This window comes from Tachysurus fulvidraco, chromosome 12 (genome assembly GCF_022655615.1).
Source record: "Tachysurus fulvidraco isolate hzauxx_2018 chromosome 12, HZAU_PFXX_2.0, whole genome shotgun sequence".
NCBI classification, from domain to species: domain Eukaryota; kingdom Metazoa; phylum Chordata; class Actinopteri; order Siluriformes; family Bagridae; genus Tachysurus; species Tachysurus fulvidraco.
Window position 1 is genome coordinate 26,107,817 of NC_062529.1, and position 20,000 is coordinate 26,127,816.

Genomic DNA, 20,000 nt, shown 5'->3' on the forward strand with positions numbered 1-20,000 from the left:
TGTGATAATGGTGATCATTGTGATAATGGTGATCATTGTGATAATGGTGATCATTGTGATAATGGTGATCATTGTGATAATGGTGATCATTGTGATAATGGTGATCATTGTGATAATGGTGATCATTGTGATAATGGTGATCATTGTGATAATGGTGACAATGTAATAATCATGAACAAGAAAATGAAAGATGAGATTTGTGTTTAATTTTTCTTTAATTATGAAAAACGCCTCAATTAATCCATTATATTGCTACCAGTCCCACCACCCACCCATCCACCTCTCTATAAATCCATTTAACCCACTATTCATCCATCCATCCCTCTATCAATTAAACCTACTATCCATCCATGAAACCCTACATCCATCCATCAGCGTCCACGCCAGCCGTTCACCCATCAAAACTCTCCATCCGTCCTTCAGTCCCACACCCACTCAAAACATTACTCAACATCAGCTCAACAAACAACCATTAAAATGTTGCACCTCATCAACTGATCGAACCGAACCCGATCAGATTCACCCACTAATCCCAGATGATGATGATGATGATGATGAGTTATGGGATCTGTTAGGAGTGATCTCTCCTGAGTGATCAGCAGTTTGCAGATTTATCCTGTATTCTTTTTATTTCGAGCTTTTTTCCTTCTCGATAGGTGAGTAACGTTGGTTTTGCTTTGTTACACAGAACTAATATATGCCTTTGTCCTTTACATCATTATGCTTGTGTGGCATTTTTGCTTGTTTGTTTATCTACAATCGTATTGTTCTTCCCTTCAGCTATGATAAAGACACGTTTCTTTCTGTTAGTCGCCTGGGTTACGTATGTATGTGTGGGCGGAGCTATCGATACAGGGGTGGGACACGTTTGGGTTGGGGCGTGTTTGTTTTGGTGATTTTATATGTCAACATTGGCTTTCAAACAACGGAGACCGCACCTTTAATTCCCTCTATCTGCCTCCATCCCCAGGTACAGTATGGCACCTACACATGTAGATGTTCTCCTGGGCCACACTGCACAATGTCCACTGGTGATGTGTGACTGATCAGCAGCCGAAAGTGGTGTGTTTTTGTGCGTAAGAGTTTGTGTAGGAGTCTCAAAGCTGCTGTACACATCAGGATAAATCACCCCGAGAGGCGTTTAAAGAGGCGCCAGTCGGGTACCTGAGGAGCTGTGGTGGGTCTCGCTTTGCTCTTTCTGTTGCTGCTTCGCTTCTTAAAGAACACAAGGTAAACACACACACACACACACACACACACACACACACACACACTGAATCATTTTCTCAGTTGCTGAGTGAGGAGCACAGTGTGGAGGAGGCACAAGAACTCGCCAAAACTTCAATAAACGCCTCGGACTCAGACAACGAGAATCAGCACAGACACTCTGAGGAGTGTGTGTGTGTGTGTGTGCGTGGGTGGGGGGGCCTGATTTACTAATAACACGTATTATGTTAAATATCACTGACATAATACATGTTACATCTACAAAACTGACACGGCACCAAAAGCCGACATATACTAATGAGCTCTTTAAGCCACGCCCCTCTTTCTTTATTGTCCTGTGCAGATATGTAAATGATCTCACACATCACTCCATTTGTGTATAATACACAATATGTAAATGAGCTCTCTGGCCAATTCAGAAATATTTTATTGTGACATATAATCATCCGTTATGCAAATGAGCATTCTGACCAATAAACGTCTCACGTCCAATATGCAAATGAGCCAGAGAGAGTTAACAGTTATTGTGTGTGCTGAGATGAATAAATAACTGCATGTTTTTGTCCTATAATCACGCTGACGTTTATACTGCAGAGATAAATACTAACGATTATGTAGGCTTTATAAACCCTGTGTGTGTGTGTGTGTGTGTAAAATATCTCCTCACCCACGCCACCTCGCTGCTCTTCCTCTTGTGTGTGATGTGTGTGTGTGTGTGTGTGTGTGTGTAAAATATCTCCTCACCCACGCCACCTCGCTGCTCTTCCTCTTGTGTGTGATGTGTGTGTGTGTGTACGTGTTGTGTGTGTGTAATATCTCCTCACCCTCCCCACCTCGCTGCTCTTCCTCTCGTGTGTGTGTGTTGTGTGTTTGTGTGTGTGTTTGTGTGTGTGAGATCTCCTCACCCTCCCCACCTCGCTGCTCTTCCTCTCGTGTGTGTTGTGTGTTTGTGTGTGTGGTGTGTGTGAGTGATCTCCTCACCCTCCCCACCTCGCTGCTCTTCCTCTCGTGTGTGTTGTGTGTTTGTGTGTGTGGTGTGTGTGAGTGATCTCCTCACCCTCCCCACCTCACTGCTCTTCCTCTTGCGTGTGTTGTGTGTGTGTGTGTGTGGTGTGTGTGAGTGATCTCACCCTCCCCACCTCGCTGCTCTTCCTCTCGTGTGTGTTGTGTGTTTGTGTGTGGTGTGTGTGAGTGATCTCCTCACCCTCCCCACCTCACTGCTCTTCCTCTTGCGTGTGTTTTGTGTGTGTGTGTGTGTGGTGTGTGAGATCTCCTCACCCCCCCCACCTCGCTGCTCTTCCTCTCGTGTGTGTTGTGTGTTTGTGTGTTTGTGATCTCCTCACCCTCTCCACCTTGCTGCTCTTCCTCTTGCGTGTGTTGTCTGTTGTGTGTGTGTGTGTGTGTGATCTCCTCACCCTCTCCACCTTGCTGCTCTTCCTCTTGCGTGTGTGTGGTGTATTTGTGATCTCCTCACCCCCCCCCCCCCACCTCGCTGCTCTTCCTCTTGCGTGTGTTGTGTGTTGTGTGTGTGTGTGTGTGGTGTGTGTGTGTGATCTCCTCACCCTCTCCACCTCGCTGCTCTTCCTCTTGCGTGTGTGTGAGACGTTGACTGTGACCTCCCCGGTCTCTCCAGGCCGTTTCAGGCGGAAGCGTTCTGGATGCAGGGAGCTGAATGAGATCTCAAGCTCAGGCCGTGGGAACCGTGAACATCGACCTGTTTCTGTGGAGATGACCGATGAGTCCAACACAGACGGGCCACTGCCACAAGAACCCTGAGGAAGAGCACTGCCACCATCATCATCATCATCATCACCCAACAGCATCTAAAATGTTTTCATCTTCTGACAGTAAAGTGTCTTAAACGTTATAAAGCACTTTAACGCATCATCACTAAGCACCGTCTCCTTGGTTACTGTCGCCAACAAACGGTCAAGCCCAGCATATAAACTCACAACAAGGGTAAAATATGAAAATACATTTCTATATTAAAATACTAAATCTCTAGTGTGCATTTAACCAATGACATGACAATGTTCCTGAGTATACATGAATATGCAAATTTATGCAAATCAGTAAAACTTCCTTGTAAAGTTTTACCTGGCTGGTGACGGATGCTCGAGTTCGGCCAGTGGTTTTCAGTGTGTTGCTGTTCACCGGTCGCTCAGATACACACTCCTCCTCCACCACGGTCTAACATGCACACACACACACACACACACACACACACACACACACACACACACACCAACATTTCAGTCACAAATAACTTACATCCCTAATGAGTGAGTATACACCAGTTAACACAATAAGGCACTAAAGCACTTCAAATAACAATAAAAGATACAGATAATATTCAACAAAATGTTGCCATGGTTACAGTGAAAAGCAGGCAGTGTGTATGATGTACATCAAGAAACCACCTGTCACTGCTGTTTAATGTGTTTACACACACACACACACACACACACACACACACACACACACACACAAAATCTAGTGTGACTGTGTGCGTTCGTTCGTCATCCTGTGTGAACGTCTACACACACACGTCATGCCTGTGTGACAATGTGTGTGTGTTGTGTGTACTCTGGCATTAGACACTCTGTTGGTGTTATATAAAAATCTCTTTATTGTGACATTAGTATTTGTGTGTGTGTGTGTGTGTGTGTGTGTGTGTTTGTACACACAATAATGTTTACTGTGGCATTAACATCTATGAACTGATGATGTGTGTCCTTTATAGATGACTCTTGCCCCTTTTCCACCGAGGCAGTTAGTGTGTGTGTGTGTGTGTGTGTCGGGTAAGATCTCTGTAGATGGTTGTGTGTGTGTCTGTAAAAGCTGTTTAGATGACTGTAGTGAGTTCCGTCATTGTGTGTGTGCATGTGTCTGCGAGTGTGCACACTTGTGAGTATTTGATATCGATAAGTTTGTGTACGTCTATATGTTTAAGACTGTGTGTGTGTGTGTGTGTGTGTGTGTGTGTGTGTGTGTGTATGAGACACCTGTGTAGATGACTCTGTAGTGGGATGTGTGCATGTTGTCTCTCGTAGCTGCTCTCTCAATTGTTCCAGCTCTGCCTCCTTCTCCTTCAGCTGCTCCATCACTCCATTATCACACATCTGAAACATAAGTGTACAGGGAAATGGGCGTGGCTTATTAAAGAGCGGTAGCCTATGTGCCCATCAGTCTCAGTGAAGGAGGTGTGGCCTATGTGTGTGTCAGTCTCAGTGAAGGAGGTGTGGCCTATGTGTGTGTCAGTCTCAGTGAAGGAGGCGTGGCCTGTGTGTGTCAGTCTCAGTGAAGGAGGCGTGGCCTGTGTGTGTCAGTCTCAGTGAAGGAGGCGTGGCCTCTGTGTGTGTCAGTCTCAGTGAAGGAGGAGTGGCCTCTGTGTGTGTCAGTCTCAGTGAAGGAGGAGTGGCCTCTGTGTGTGTCAGTCTCAGTGAAGGAGGCGTGGCCTGTGTGTGTCAGTCTCAGTGAAGGAGGAGTGGCCTCTGTGTGTGTCAGTCTCAGTGAAGGAGGAGTGTCTTGTGTGTGTCAGTCTCAGTGAAGGAGGCGTGGCCTGTGTGTGTCAGTCTCAGTGAAGGAGGAGTGGCCTCTGTGTGTGTCAGTCTCAGTGAAGGAGGAGTGTCTTGTGTGTGTCAGTCTCAGTGAAGGAGGAGTGGCCTCTGTGTGTGTCAGTCTCAGTGAAGGAGGCGTGGCCTGTGTGTGTCAGTCTCAGTGAAGGAGGTGTAAACTATGTGTGTGTCAGTCTCAGTGAAGGAGGTGTAAACTATGTGTGTGTCAGTCTCAGTGAAGGAGGCGTGGCCTCTGTATCAGTCTCATTGAAGGAGGCGTAAACTATGTGTGTGTCAGTAGACGTAAACTATGTGTGTGTCAGAGCAGTCTCAGTGAAGGAGGCGTGGCCTCCGTGTGTCAGTCTCAGTGAAGGAGGCGTGGCCTATGTGTGTGTCAGTCTCAGTGAAGGAGGCGTGGCCTGTGTCATTCTCAGTGAAGGAGGCATGGCCTCTGTGTGTCAGTCTCAGTGAAGGAGGCGTGGCCTATGTGTGTGTCAGTCTCAGTGAAGGAGGCGTGGCCTGTGTCATTCTCAGTGAAGGAGGCTCAAACTATGTGTGTGTCAGTCTCAGTGAAGGAGGCGTGGCCTCTGTGTCAGTCTTAGTGAAGTAGAAGAAGAACTGAATGAGTGTAGAGCATCAAATTAGTTCAAACATTATTCTATTACTCTTTAGCTCTTTAAAAGGACAAACACTTTCCCCCATCAACATATCATTATAATATCAACTTAGTCCCCTATGTTGATATTATAATGATATGTTGATGGGGGAAAGTGTTGGTGGAGAATAAAAGTAGACAAGGGCACATGAAGGGCATATGAAGGGCACACAAAGGGCACACAAAGGGCACACTGTTGTGTTGGGAAACAGAGGTATTATGTTAAAATGTGCTACAGTGACCTCTGGTGGCTGGTGGGTGTCAGTACACTTCAGATTCCTGATCTGCTCCTCTTTCTCTGCGATGGTGGAAACGAGTTTCTTTAGCTGGACCTCCAGAGCAGAGACGAGTGTGTCTCTCTCCTTCCTCCACTCATCTATCTGCTGCTCACGCTCAGCCAGACGGGCCTTCAATGACTCCTGACATAAAAACAATAAAAAGCAAAAAGGATAAAACACACCCACACACACACACACACACACACAGGAGAAGTAAAAGTAATGAGTGTGTACCATCTCACTGTGTTGGCGGGCATGTTTCTCTCTGTCCTCGGCAAAGCGCCTCATGTCCTGGTTCCTCCGCTCCTCTGCGTCCTTCGCCTGAGAGATCAGGAGTAGCTTCTCCTCTGTCCACTTCCTACGTTCAGCCTGATGTTTCTCACTGGCCATCTACACACACAATTAGAAACAGAACTCATAGGGGAACGAACAACAGTGTTTATGTACACCTGATGTCTATGTAGTGAATAGTGTGTGGTTAGGAACATGCCCACTCTGGACTGATGATGCTGGCTATCAGGTAAATAGGGTGTTGAGTGAAGTCGATGTAGCTAACAGGGTGTGTGGTTTGGCACTGATGATGGAGTCTGTAACCTCACCTTCAGGTCGTTGTGAGCCTGCGCCGCTTCCTCTTTAGCCCGAGTGATGTCATCACTGTGTGCTGGTTCATGATGATGGATCTGTTTGCTGTTCCTTTGTTTCAGGAGCAGCTCTTTCAGGTTCTCCATCTCTAAACACACACACACACACACACACACACTGTGTATTCAGGATCATAGGAGTGAAACCTGTATGTGTGTGTGTGTGTGTCTGTGTGTACGTACAGTGTGTGTGTGTATATACAGTGTGTGTGTACAGTGTGTGTGTATACAGTGAGTGTGTGCACAGTGTGAGTGTGTGTGTGCAGTGTGTCTGTGTGTATACAGTGTGTGTGTACAGTGTGTACAGTGTGTGTGTGTATACAGTGTGTGTGTACAGTGTGTACTGTGTGTGTATACAGTGTGTGTGTACAGTGTGTACAGTGTGTGTGTGTATACAGTGTGTGTGTACAGTGTGTGTATACAGTGTGCGTGTGTGTACAGTGTGTGTGTGTGTACAGTGTGTGTGTGTATAGAGTGTGTGTGTACAGTGTGTATGTGTATAGAGTGTGTGTGTACAGTGTGTGTGTACAGTGTGTGTGTGTGTACAGTGTGTGTGTACAGTGTGGGGGTGTGTACAGTGTGTGTGTACAGTGTGGGTGTACAGTGTGTACAGTGTGTGTGTGTACAGTGTGTACAATGTGTGTGTGTGTACAGTGTGTGTGTGTGTGTACAATGTGTGTGTGTGTGTGTGTACAGTGTGTGTGTACAGTGTGTGTACAGTGTGTGTGTGTGTACAGTGTGTGTACAGTGTGTGTGTGTACAGTGTGTACAGTGTGTGTGTACAGTGTGTGTGTACAGTGTGTGTGTGTACAGTGTGTGTGTACAGTATGTGTGTGTGTGTGTGTACAGTGTGTGTGTGTACAGTGTGTATGTGTGTACAGTGTGTGTGTGTACAGTGTGTACAGTGTGTGTGTGTGTACAGTGTGTACAGTGAGTGTGTGTGTGTACAGTGTGTGTACAGTGTATGTGTGTGTACAGTGTGTACAGTGTATGTGTGTGTACAGTGTGTACAGTGTATGTGTGTGTACAGTGTGTACAGTGTGTGTACAGTGTATGTGTGTGTACAGTGTGTACAGTGTATGTGTGTGTACAGTGTATGTGTGTGTACAGTGTGTGTGTGTGTACAGTGTGTGTGTACAGTGTGTGTACAGTGTATGTGTGTGTACAGTGTGTACAGTGTATGTGTGTGTACAGTGTATGTGTGTGTACAGTGTGTGTGTGTGTACAGTGTGTGTGTACAGTGTGTACAGTGTGTCTGTGTACAGTGTGTACAGTGTGTCTGTGTACAGTGTGTGTGTGTGTGTACAGTGTGTGTGTGTGTACAGTGTGTGTACAGTGTATGTGTGTACAGTGTGCACAGTGTGTACAGTGTATGTGTGTGTACAGTGTATGTGTGTGTACAGTGTGTACAGTGTGTGTGTGTACAGTGTGTGTGTGTACAGTGTGTACAGTGTGTTACCCTCTGTGAGTTGATGGATCTGAGTTTCTCTGTTCTCGAGCTCCAGGTCCATTTGAGTCTGAGTTTCTTCCTGCTCACTGAGAACCAAACGCATCTCCTCTATCACACCCTGACGCTCCTGCAGATCTACACACACACACACACACACACACACACACACACACACAAAGAAAGTGAGTTTTATTATCTGTTGAAATAAGGCAATATCCCTGAGTATTGTTTAAGCTCAGTGAAACCATGATGTCATATACAACATTGTCCGATATCAGATGTGTGTGTTGCCATAGTGACTGATAACAGGGAAAAAGCCACAGGTGTGTATAATAATGTGTACTGTACCTTTAAGAGCTTTATTGTAAAGCTGGACATGACCCTGGTCCTTAGGGTCAGACGAAGGAGCCTGAGATGAAGATAAACACATTAAAACCAAACGGATGTATTAATGTGTAACGTGTCGAAAAAACACTTATTATTATTATTATTATTATTATTATTATTATTATTATTATTATTATATCCAGATGAGTATTTACACTCCTGAGCTGCTGGATGGTGCGATCTCGGCTCGAGAGCTCCCTCTGTAGCTGAGACTTCACCTTCTCCACATCACACAGCTTCTGCTTCAGAGTCTTCTCTACATCACGCATGGAGCAGATCTGAGAAAACACACACACACACACACACACACACACACACACACACACACACACACATTGAGACGTGTCCCAGAAGTCTTGTGTTATATCTGCTTCTGACAAACCCAGACGTCTCACCTCCTTCTGCACCTGCTGAATCTGCTTCTTTGAGTCGGCGAGTTTCTCCCTCAGATCAGACGCCTCTTCCTCTCTCCTCTGAACATCTACAGATAGACTCGACAATTTTCCACTACTGCACTTCATCTCCTCCTTCAGCCTTAAACCACACACACACACACACACACACACACACACACAAACACACACACACACATACACAAACACACACACACAAATATTAGACAAAAAAGGTTGAAACTTAAACTCAAAAGGCTGATAGGATTCACTGTATCAGGGACTGAATAACAACTGAGAGAGAGAGAGTGAGACAGAGAGAGAGAGAGACAGAGAGAGACACAGAGAGAGAGAGACAGAGAAAGTCAGAGAGAGAGAGAGACAGAGAGAGAGACACAGAGAGAGAGAGAGAGAGAGAGAGAGAGAGAGACAGAGACAGAGACAGAGAGACACAGAGAGAGAGAGAGAGAGAGAGAGAGAGAGACAGAGAGATAGAGAGATATAGGGAGAGAGAGAGAGACAGAGAGATAGAGAAATATAGGGAGAGAGAGAGAGACAGTCTGAGAGAGAGAGACAGTCTGAGAGAGAGAGAGAAAGAGAGAGAGAGAGTGTGTATGTGTTTACTAAAGTAAACAAAAATAATATACAACAGATTTCAATATTTATTCCTCAAAAAATAAAGCAACACTCAGATCTAGGTGTTTAAAAAAATAAGAAGTCTGAGAACTTCCTCCTCCTCTTCCTCCTCCTCCTCCTCCCACAGTCTTTAATGAGCAGCCTGGTGTCACTACTGGAACTCAGGAGCTTCAGAAACTCTCAATAAACCATCAAACATCTGAAGGTTGGTGTTGTATCAGTAGTGTATTCATAGCAGGAGCAAGTTACTGAGGGTAACTACAGCAGGTTCCTCACCATGAGCACACTCTGATCAACACCTTCAGCTGTAGCTAAGCTGTGATGTGTCAGTACTGAGGGTAACTACAGCAGGTTCCTCACCATGAGCACACTCTGATCAACACCTTCAGCTGTAGCTAAGCTGCGACGTGTCAGTACTGAGGGTAACTACAGCAGGTTCCTCACCATGAGCACACTCTGATCAACACCTTCAGCTGTAGCTAAGCTGCGACGTGTCAGTACTGAGGGTAACTACAGCAGGTTCCTCACCATGAGCACACTCTGATCAACACCTTCAGCTGTAGCTAAGCTGTGATGTGTCAGTACTGAGGGTAACTACAGCAGGTTCCTCACCATGAGCACACTCTGATCAACACCTTCAGCTGTAGCTAAGCTGTGATGTGTCAGTACTGAGGGTAACTACAGCAGGTTCCTCACCATGAGCACACTCTGATCAACACCTTCAGCTGTAGCTAAGCTGCGACGTGTCAGTACTGAGGGTAACTACAGCAGGTTCCTCACCATGAGCACACTCTGATCAACACCTTCAGCTGTAGCTAAGCTGTGATGTGTCAGTACTGAGGGTAACTACAGCAGGTTCCTCACCATGAGCACACTCTGATCAACACCTTCAGCTGTAGCTAAGCTGTGATGTGTCAGTACTGAGGGTAACTACAGCAGGTTCCTCACCATGAGCACACTCTGATCAACACCTTCAGCTGTAGCTAAGCTGTGATGCGTCAGTACTGAGGGTAACTACAGCAGGTTCCTCACCATGAGCACACTCTGATCAACACCTTCAGCTGTAGCTAAGCTGTGATGTGTCAGTACTGAGGGTAACTACAGCAGGTTCCTCACCATGAGCACACTCTGATCAACACCTTCAGCTGTAGCTAAGCTGTGACGTGTCAGTACTGAGGGTAACTACAGCAGGTTCCTCACCATGAGCACACTCTGATCAACACCTTCAGCTGTAGCTAAGACTAAGCTGTTCAGGTAGCACTAGCCTCAGTTCCTTTAGCCGTCAGGTATAACAGCTCAGGTGCTAACGACTCACCTGCTGAGCTCCTCCTCTCGTTTCTGAAGTTCTGCATCCTTCTGAGCGATGGCCTCCTCAGCTACAGCTAGGAGCTCTCTCCTCCTCTCCACCTCTCTCTTTCGTGCCTCCTGTGCTTCTTGTTGGACAGCAGCGAGCTCCGCCTCCTTCTCGGCCATCCGGGCCTCCTTATCCGACGGCTCGGGGTCCGTCTTCTCTTTTTGTTTGGACGTTCTCTCCTTCAGTAGAAGTGCCGCCTTCTCTAATTCCTCGATGACGCCTTTCAGGACGGCGACCTCGGCCTGGAGGTCAGAGTTCACTCTCTGGAGGTTGTCATGAGCATTTCGGTTTTCTCGCAGCTGATGTTCCAGGGTTTTCACTCTCTCGTCTTTGCTCTCGTTCTCCTTCTGTAACCTGGAGACGTCCTCGCGCGTGTCCTTCGTCTCGCCCAATCGCTCCGCTTCCTGTTTGAGTCGAGTCACTTCCTGCTGTAGGTTTCTGATGAGCGTGTCTTTGCGCTCCATCTCGTTTCCCGGCTCTGCCGTCCGAGACGTTTTTAAGACGGCGCAGGTTTTCTCCGCAGCGTTGAGTTTCTCCTCCATCTCGTCCATCCTCGTGGTGATGGACTGAAGGTTTTCCTGCTGCTCCTCTGTGATCTTCTGCTCCATTTCACGCAGAATTCTGGCACAGGATCTCTTCTCCTCTTCCAGGGTGGATTTCAGCTCCTGGATGCAGAACTCCAGAGTCCGGCGTTCCCGCTCCAGATCTGCAATCTGCTCGTCCTTCTGACGACGATCGGCCTGGCCTTCGACCTCGGTCGCCACATTATGGCAGACGCTAGCGATGTTTGAAGAACCTGGAGATCGACAGTAAGGAAGATTTGTTCTGCTCAACACGAGTCTGCTGAGTTTATTAACACTGTAGGTATAAAGTGTAACAGTACGCTCAAGCTGACCTTTGACCTCAGCCATAGGTGGATCATCTGGATCATCATCATCTTCGTCCGCTAGATCATCTGAGCTTGTCGTGTCCGTAAGAGACCCTGAGAGTGAAAATAGTTTGTTATGTTCAAAACGTTTCCGACTTATTTATATGGACGACGATTCGGATGACCTTTGACCTTATTTGCATATCGTGATTTACATTTTAATATTTATAAACCGTTATATGTTCTCATGTGCAGACGTTTGTGTGACAGGATTAGTAACCAAACGGTCTGAAATCTTCCCTGATTAGAGTCGAGTCGAGTCGAGAGGCAGCTCATGTTATAAATGAATAAGTTATATTTAAACATAAAAGTTTGAGCATAAAACAATTTTAGATTTCTGTCTGAAACCCAAACCTTGATTTGTATTAAAAACCTCAGATATCAGCTGAACAATGGTGTGACGTCATGGGTTGCCATGCTCATATAATCCCCCAATCCGAGTTTAATGCTGGAGAAGTTTTGCAAAATGACATTATCATTATTTTGTTAAATTACTTTATGAAATTCTCCCCATGACATAAGAATAACTTTATTTACAATCTCTCTCACACACACACACACAATCATGACATTGTTAAAAATTAAAACTAAACAACAAGCGTGTGCTGTTTAGAAGCTGTGAGCGGAGACGTGACGCGTTGCTAATTCTTTTGAGACGAAAGTCGTTTTCTGCCTTGCAGGAAGCGCCGACCTTTGACCCGGTTCTCTTTCCCCGCCCGTCTGGTGGAGATGGAAGTCGATAGGCTGATTTCAGCACAGGAGGCGGAGCTGATACCTTTCTTTAAAGGGGGCTGTCCGTGGACGTCCTCCGGCTCCTCCCCTTCCTGTCTGCGCTTCCTGGTCTCGGGGCGTGTCTGCCGTTGTGAGCATGTGCAGTTGTGTTTCAGCAGGAGGAGGTCTTTAATCAGGGCCTTCTGTAAAGCCAACAGTTTAATAACAAGGTTGTGTTACACGGCCATCATCTCCTGAACACCAATAACACACAACCTAAAAGCAGTCCCTGATGTTTATGGGAGACTTTCTGCTTATTAACTAAGACGACCTGTAATACATTCTACTGTTAATTCATGTAATAACATGTAATAACACGTAACAACAAACTGCTGGAAATAAAATCGTTGTCATTCTAATTCATGCCCCAGGTTTCTTTCCACAGAGAAGGTTTTTGTTTGTGGGCGGGGCTCCGAAAATGACAGACAGATGAAATGGAACACTGAGGAGAGGGACAGAGACGCTCAGATGCGACAAACAACAGGAAGTGAAAGTTTTATATAAAAATAAATTGTAAAGGATTTGTCGTGTAAGTGGACATTAGTGGACATTAACATGTTATGGAGCTTAATATGTAAAGTCACTGTGTACTGAGAGGGTCTGTGGGATTGTTCTTAAAGTTATAGGGAACCTGAGCTAGTTATTAATTATTATTATTATTATTATTATTATTATAAGATTTACCTTTATTCGTCCCACAATGGGGAAATTTCACTGTTACAGCAGCAAAAGTAAGAAAATGTAAATATATAAAAAGAAGAGACATAATAATAATATACACAACGTAATGTAGAGAGAGACCATGAGTAAGTAGTCACACTAACACACACTAACACACACTAACGTATTACACACTCACACACACTTACAGACGTATTACACACTAACACACACAGACGTATTACACACTAACAATTACACACTAACACACACTTACACACACACACAAAACACACTAACACACACTTACACACACACACACAGACGTATTACACACTAACACACACACACACACACACGGACGTATTACACACTAACACACACGGACGTATTACACACTAACACATACACGGACGTATTACACACTAACACACACACAGACGTATTACACACACTTACACACACACAGACGTATTACACACACACAGACGTATTACACCCTAACACACACACAGACGTATTACACACTAACACACACACACACACACACACGGACGTATTACACACTAACACACACACGGACGTATTACACACTAACACACACACAGACGTATTACACCCTAACACACACACACAGACGTATTACACACTAACACACACACAGACGTATTACACACACTTACACACACACAGACGTATTACACACACACAGACGTATTACACCCTAACACACACACAGACGTATTACACACTAACACACACACAGACGTATTACACACTAACACACACACACACACACACACGGACGTATTACACACTAACACACACACGGACGTATTACACCCTAACACACACACAGACGTATTACACCCTAACACACACTAACACACAGGTAATATTACACGTTTTTCTAAACTTGTGTAATTGCACGTGTTTAAATACTTTGTTATTGTTTATTATTGCAGTTAAAATCTAAATCACTCACGTTCTTGCTGCTGCTCTCTTCAGCTCTGTCCAGTGCAGCCTGGAGTTTAGTGATCACATCGTCTCTCTCTACACACAGCACCATCAGCTCATTCAGCCTCTCTTCACGACTCTGCAGCATTCACACACACACCACCCAGAGACACACACACACACACACACACACACACACACACACACCCCCCCGAGACACACACACACCCCCCCGAGACAGACAAGGTTATCCACTTGTGAAAAAGAGATGACAAAACATTGGCTATTTACAGTGGAGCTAAATAAAGTCACATGATTTGAAGATAAATTATTGCATCTTGACAGGTGATGATGATGATGATGATGGACAACATTTTACCTTCCTCATGTCCTTCAGCTCCTCCACCAGGCTGCTCTGAGCGTCCAACTCTAATGTGAAGAGTAAAAGTTATATATTTAAGAAAAGAAACTATATTTTCTAGACAAATATATTATGCAGCATTATATTATAAACATAGTGAATATTATCTACAACTTTCTTTAGAAGTCCCTCTAAATTTTATATTTTTTAAATAGAGTCAACGAATCTTACTTCAGGCTTTGTTTATGCTATGAGGCGTTTGTGGGTGTGGTTTGTCTCCTGCTTTAAACCCCCCCCCCCCCCACACACACACACGTCTCTGTGCATGATGAGTGATAGAGAGGTCACATGATACAGGAGATGATGAAACCATGCTTCTAAGATGTTCTGAATTCCTTCGAGTCTGTCCCTTTACCTCGTCTTACCAAATTCTACGGGAGTGGGAGAATCTCTCTCGCTGATGTAGACACAGAATAAGATGGAGCACTAACCCCGAGTTCTGCTCTCCAACTGTTTCTGCACTTCACTGAGCTTCTCCGTCAGTTCTGTGACCTTTTCCTGAAGGTCACGCAGCATCACTGTGGGTTGGCTGTCACCGGTCACCAAACATGACTGAGCTGCTTCGGCGTCCTTCCTGATCCCAAACAGGTCAGTGGACATGGAGTCCAGCATGCAGTGTAGAGACGGAGACTCGCTCTCCTGTCACACACACACACACACACACACACGATCAGCTTCCAAACTCTTTACAGCTGTGATGAGAAGAAATGCATCACAACACAACATCTCAGACCTTGTGGTGGATGAAGGTACAATTTTTCACTCCGACATGAACATTAAGTGAAGCTCTGGACCTGTAGGATTTTACTCATCGTGCTGCTGCCACGTGATTGGCTGATTAGAAACCTTACATGCATTAGTGGGTGTTCCTAATAAAGTGGACAGTGAGTGGATGCAGAGAAAAACCCCGACATGAAGGAGCTCTGTGATCATCACCTCTGCTCTAGAAGCATCTTCATCCTCAATGCAAGTTTCTCTGCCGGTTTTCTCCACCAGGTTTTTGAAAATCTCAAGCCGGCGTTCGCACCGGTCCTCCACCAACTCCCTCTCTTTACTCATCCGCTCACTGAGGGGAGGGGGGGTGGGGGTTTAAAAAAATTTATTAATTTAAAAAATGTTTTCTATCGTTTTACATAGACATTGTGTACAAAAGGTAGAACAGAAAGAGAACTGCAGGATGGAGGGGGAACAGATGGAGGGAGAGCAGAGGGAGGATGGAGGGAGAGCAGAGGGAGGGAGGGAGGATGGAGGGAGGATGGAGGGAGAAGTCATACTTGTAGTCATTCTGCATCTGAGTGAAGAGCTCTGAGAACTCTTTAGTCACTTCCTCTCGGATTCGAACCTCCACAGCTACAGTCTCCGCCCTCAACGTCCTCAACTGTTCCTGCAGCTCCTCCATATGCAGCAGCTGACTCTATACACACACACACACACACACACACACACACACACACACACAGAGCGTCAGAGACACACACACAGAGTCAGAGACACACACACAGAGTCAGAGACACACACACAGAGTCAGAGACACACACACAGAGTCAGAGACACACACACACACAGAGTCAGAGTCAGAGACACACACACACACAGAGTCAGAGTCAGAGACACACACACACACAGAGTCAGAGTCAGAGACACACACACACACACACACACACACACACACACACAGAGTCAGAGACACACACACAGAGTCAGAGACACACACACAGAGTCAGAGACACACACACACACACACACACACACACAGAGAGTCAGAGACACACACACACACACACACACACACACACACACACAGAGAGAGTCAGAGACACACACACACACACACACAGAGTCAGAGACACACACACACACACACACACAGAGTCAGAGACACACACACAGAGTCAGAGACACACACACACACACACAGAGTCAGAGACACACACACACACACAGAGTCAGAGACACACACACAGAGTCAGAGACACACACACACACACAGAGTCAGAGACACACACACACACACACAGAGTCAGAGACACACACACACACACACAGAGTCAGAGACACACACACACACACACAGAGTCAGAGACACACACACACACACACAGAGTCAGAGACACACACACACACACACAGAGTCAGAGACACACACACACACACAGAGTCAGAGACACACACACACACACAGAGTCAGAGACACACACACACACACACACACACACAGAGAGACAGCCAGAGGGGCACACACGGAGACAGACACAGAGACACCCACCCAGACAGACAGACCCCCACCCCTATTCACTTCATTCACATAAATAATAAAGGAAGTCATGACCCCATGCTGACCTCGTACACTTCTTTATCCAGCAACACCGTCTCCTTTCCTTCTTCCTCCTGCAGCGTGTTCTCCATCATGCTCTCCTCTTCATCCTCCTCCTCCTCCTCTTCTTCATACGCCTCCCCCCCTCCCCCCCGGCTGTGCTCCCATTGCACCAGAGATGTCCGGCGTGCCCCCTGTTTAGTTGCATTATTAATGATGAAGGACACTTCCCTTGCACTCCTCTTCACCACCAACGGGAGGACAGAGGGGACAGAGAGGACCACCACCTGAGAGAGAGAGAGAGAGAGAGAGAGAACTGTTTATTGAATTCAAAGAGTTGATTAATTACCTTATTTATTCATTTACAGCTTGTAATATAGAAACTGCTCATACAGACAGACACCCACCCAGACAGATGCCCACCCACCCACGCAGACACCCACCCAGACACACACCCACCCACCCAGACAGACACACCCACCCAGACAGACAGACACACCCACCCAGACAGACAGACACACCCACCCAGACAGACAGACACACCCAGACAGACAGACAGACACACCCAGACAGACAGACAGACACACCCACCCAGACAGACACACCCACCCAGACAGACACACCCACCCAGACAGACACACACCCCCACACAGAGACACACACACACCCACCCCCCCACCCACCCACACACACACCCACCCACCCAGACAGACAGACACACACACACCCACCCACCCACCCAGACAGACAGACAGACACACCCACCCAGACAGACAGACACACACACACCCACCCACCCAGACAGACAGACACACACACACCCACCCACCCAGACAGACAGACACACACCCACCCACCCACCCAGACAGACAGACACACACACACCCACCCACCCAGACAGACAGACACACACACACCCACCCACCCAGACAGACACACCCACACAGACAGACAGACACACCCACACAGACAGACAGACACAGACAGACAGACACACCCACCCAGACAGACAGACACACCCACCCAGACAGACAGACACACCCACCCAGACAGACAGACACACCCACCCAGACAGACAGACACACCCACCCAGACAGACAGACACACCCACCCAGACAGACAGACACACCCACCCAGACAGACAGACACACCCACCCAGACAGACAGACACACCCACCCAGACAGACAGACACACCCACCCAGACAGACAGACACACCCACCCAGACAGACAGACACACCCACCCAGACAGACAGACACACCCACCCAGACAGACAGACACACCCACCCAGACAGACAGACACACCCACCCAGACAGACAGACACACCCACCCAGACAGACAGACACACCCACCCAGACAGACAGACACACCCACACAGACAGACAGACACACCCACACAGACAGACAGACACACCCACACAGACAGACAGACACGCACTTTCTGTGCCACGGCGGAGAACTTGAGGACGTTGAGCGTCTCGTCGTACATAGAGGCACACTGGTTGATGTTGACGATCATGGCGGCTCTCCCTCGACCCGTGAAGAACCCCTGCAGGTAGTGTGTGAGTTTACTCTCTCTGAACGGCACATGTGGCCTGTGGGGAGACAGAACATTGCTTTAATGCGGTAAAGTGAGTAATACTGTGAGCAATAACAGGAGAAGACAGAAGGTGAAGGTGAAGGTGAAGGTGAAGGTGATGGTGAAGGTGATGGTGATGGTGAAGGTGATCACACCTGGCCTGCTGGCTGCCTTTCAAAGCATTGATGCACTTCCCCAGGCTGAGCAGAGACGTGTTGATGTTTCCAGCCTCCTTCAGTCGATCTCCTTTATTCTGAGTTTTTCCACATCGCTCTGATCCGGCCAGGTCACACAGAGACAGCCTGCACACACACACACACACACACACACACACACACACACACACACACACACACACACACACACACACACACACACACACACACACGGCTTGTACATGTTCTCTGAAATTCTTTACCATGATTTATTATTTATTAGGGGTTTAAAATGGCACTCACTCACTGACAGACTGCACACTGAGAGAAACAACGTCCTCAAGCCTCAAAATCCTCACCGTGAAGATGCTGTGACTGTGTGTGTGTGTGAGAGAGAGAGAGAGAGAGAGAGAGAGAGAGAGAACACTGCCTTAATATTTAGATATTAACATTTATATAAGCGCTCACTCTGTGTGTGTGTGTGTCAAAAATCTCACCTCCTGCTGGACAGCTGATTGAGTTTAGTAGATGAAATACTCTGGTTCTTTTTGCCTAGTTTCATGACCTTAAATGCTTCATCAGAGCTGTTGACCTGCACCCAGCGCAGATCTAACACACACACACACACACACACACACACACACACACACACACACACACACACACACACACACACACACACACACACACACACACACACACACACACACACACACACACACACACACACACACACACACACACACACGCATTAAATCAGCTGATGTTCAGAGTGATGCAGAAGCAGTGAGTGAGGGTTGAGGGAGTCGTACCCTTGATGAAGGAGTTCCCCTTGGTGTCCTGACAGAGGCGCAGGTTGGCCCGTCGTCCTCCGGCGCCGCTCGGCTTCTCCAGTAAATCATGGATGTTCTCGTTGTAGATCTCACAGAAAGACACCCACACGGAGAACCTGGTGTGGAGGCCTGCGTCCACGCCGAAGCTCCTGTCAGACGCCGAGCTGTCGGGGTCGACCGGTTCTGAACCTGTGATTGCGTCACACACTCGTGTTTACTCGCAGCAGATGGACTGTGTGATGATCCTCAGAGAGTTTGTAGGCATCACCACACCTTCTGAATTAAACTTTTAATTCATCTCCAGAATAAAACATCAAACGTTCAGGCAGAATTAAGATAAATAATAAATAAATAAAAATAATAAAGGCTTTTTCTTCTAAGCGCATAACAGGAGAGAAAAAAAAACAAACCCACAAACATCACAGTCAGTGTGTGTCTTTACCTTCAGACCTGGAGCTGGAGCTCAGACTGCTGGTGTTTTTCTGAGTATCATTCTGAGAGAAACACAAACATTATGAGAACAGGAGCATAATACACACAGTGGTGTGTCTCCCTCCTACACACACACACACACACACACACACACACACCACCCCCACTGTATGTACACAAACACTACACACCAACATCATGAAACAAAGTAGTTTTGAATGTTAGAGTTCAGCATCTTCTCCAGTGACTCTGATCATCTCTCCATTCTCCCCATGCACTGAGGAGGTGTCCCTCTTCCACAGCAGTGCTCTCACTCACCTCTCTGAGGAGTCTGAAGAGGTTGCGTTTGCTGATGTTCTCCTCCGCCTGCTG

At 46.7% G+C, this 20,000-nt stretch overlaps 1 protein-coding gene across 2 annotated transcripts in view; it reads right to left on the minus strand.

Annotated features, from left to right (window-relative positions):
* Positions 1–20,000, minus strand: part of kif20ba (kinesin family member 20Ba) — a 27,186-nt gene that overhangs the window by 4,458 nt on the left and 2,728 nt on the right. Inside the window, exons 6-32 of one of the 2 annotated variants that reach the window (XM_047821429.1) lie at positions 19,947–20,000; positions 19,639–19,690; positions 19,176–19,385; positions 18,861–18,972; positions 18,667–18,738; positions 18,364–18,510; positions 18,068–18,224; positions 16,655–16,915; positions 15,589–15,728; positions 15,251–15,380; positions 14,746–14,953; positions 14,273–14,322; positions 13,922–14,032; positions 12,281–12,419; positions 11,473–11,559; positions 10,539–11,373; positions 8,591–8,729; positions 8,351–8,473; positions 8,157–8,217; positions 7,818–7,943; positions 6,317–6,447; positions 5,952–6,107; positions 5,682–5,858; positions 4,233–4,349; positions 3,325–3,417; positions 2,790–2,999; positions 1,165–1,215 (exon numbers count right to left, since the gene is read on the minus strand). The exon at positions 19,947–20,000 is cut by the window's right edge and continues 131 nt beyond it. In XM_047821429.1, coding sequence (XP_047677385.1) covers positions 1,165–1,215; positions 2,790–2,999; positions 3,325–3,417; positions 4,233–4,349; positions 5,682–5,858; positions 5,952–6,107; positions 6,317–6,447; positions 7,818–7,943; positions 8,157–8,217; positions 8,351–8,473; positions 8,591–8,729; positions 10,539–11,373; positions 11,473–11,559; positions 12,281–12,419; positions 13,922–14,032; positions 14,273–14,322; positions 14,746–14,953; positions 15,251–15,380; positions 15,589–15,728; positions 16,655–16,915; positions 18,068–18,224; positions 18,364–18,510; positions 18,667–18,738; positions 18,861–18,972; positions 19,176–19,385; positions 19,639–19,690; positions 19,947–20,000 — 4,149 coding nt within the window. The remainder of the gene's footprint in view (positions 1–1,164; positions 1,216–2,789; positions 3,000–3,324; positions 3,418–4,232; positions 4,350–5,681; positions 5,859–5,951; positions 6,108–6,316; positions 6,448–7,817; positions 7,944–8,156; positions 8,218–8,350; positions 8,474–8,590; positions 8,730–10,538; positions 11,374–11,472; positions 11,560–12,280; positions 12,420–13,921; positions 14,033–14,272; positions 14,323–14,745; positions 14,954–15,250; positions 15,381–15,588; positions 15,729–16,654; positions 16,916–18,067; positions 18,225–18,363; positions 18,511–18,666; positions 18,739–18,860; positions 18,973–19,175; positions 19,386–19,638; positions 19,691–19,946) is intronic. The other variant, XM_047821430.1, reaches the window with a different exon arrangement.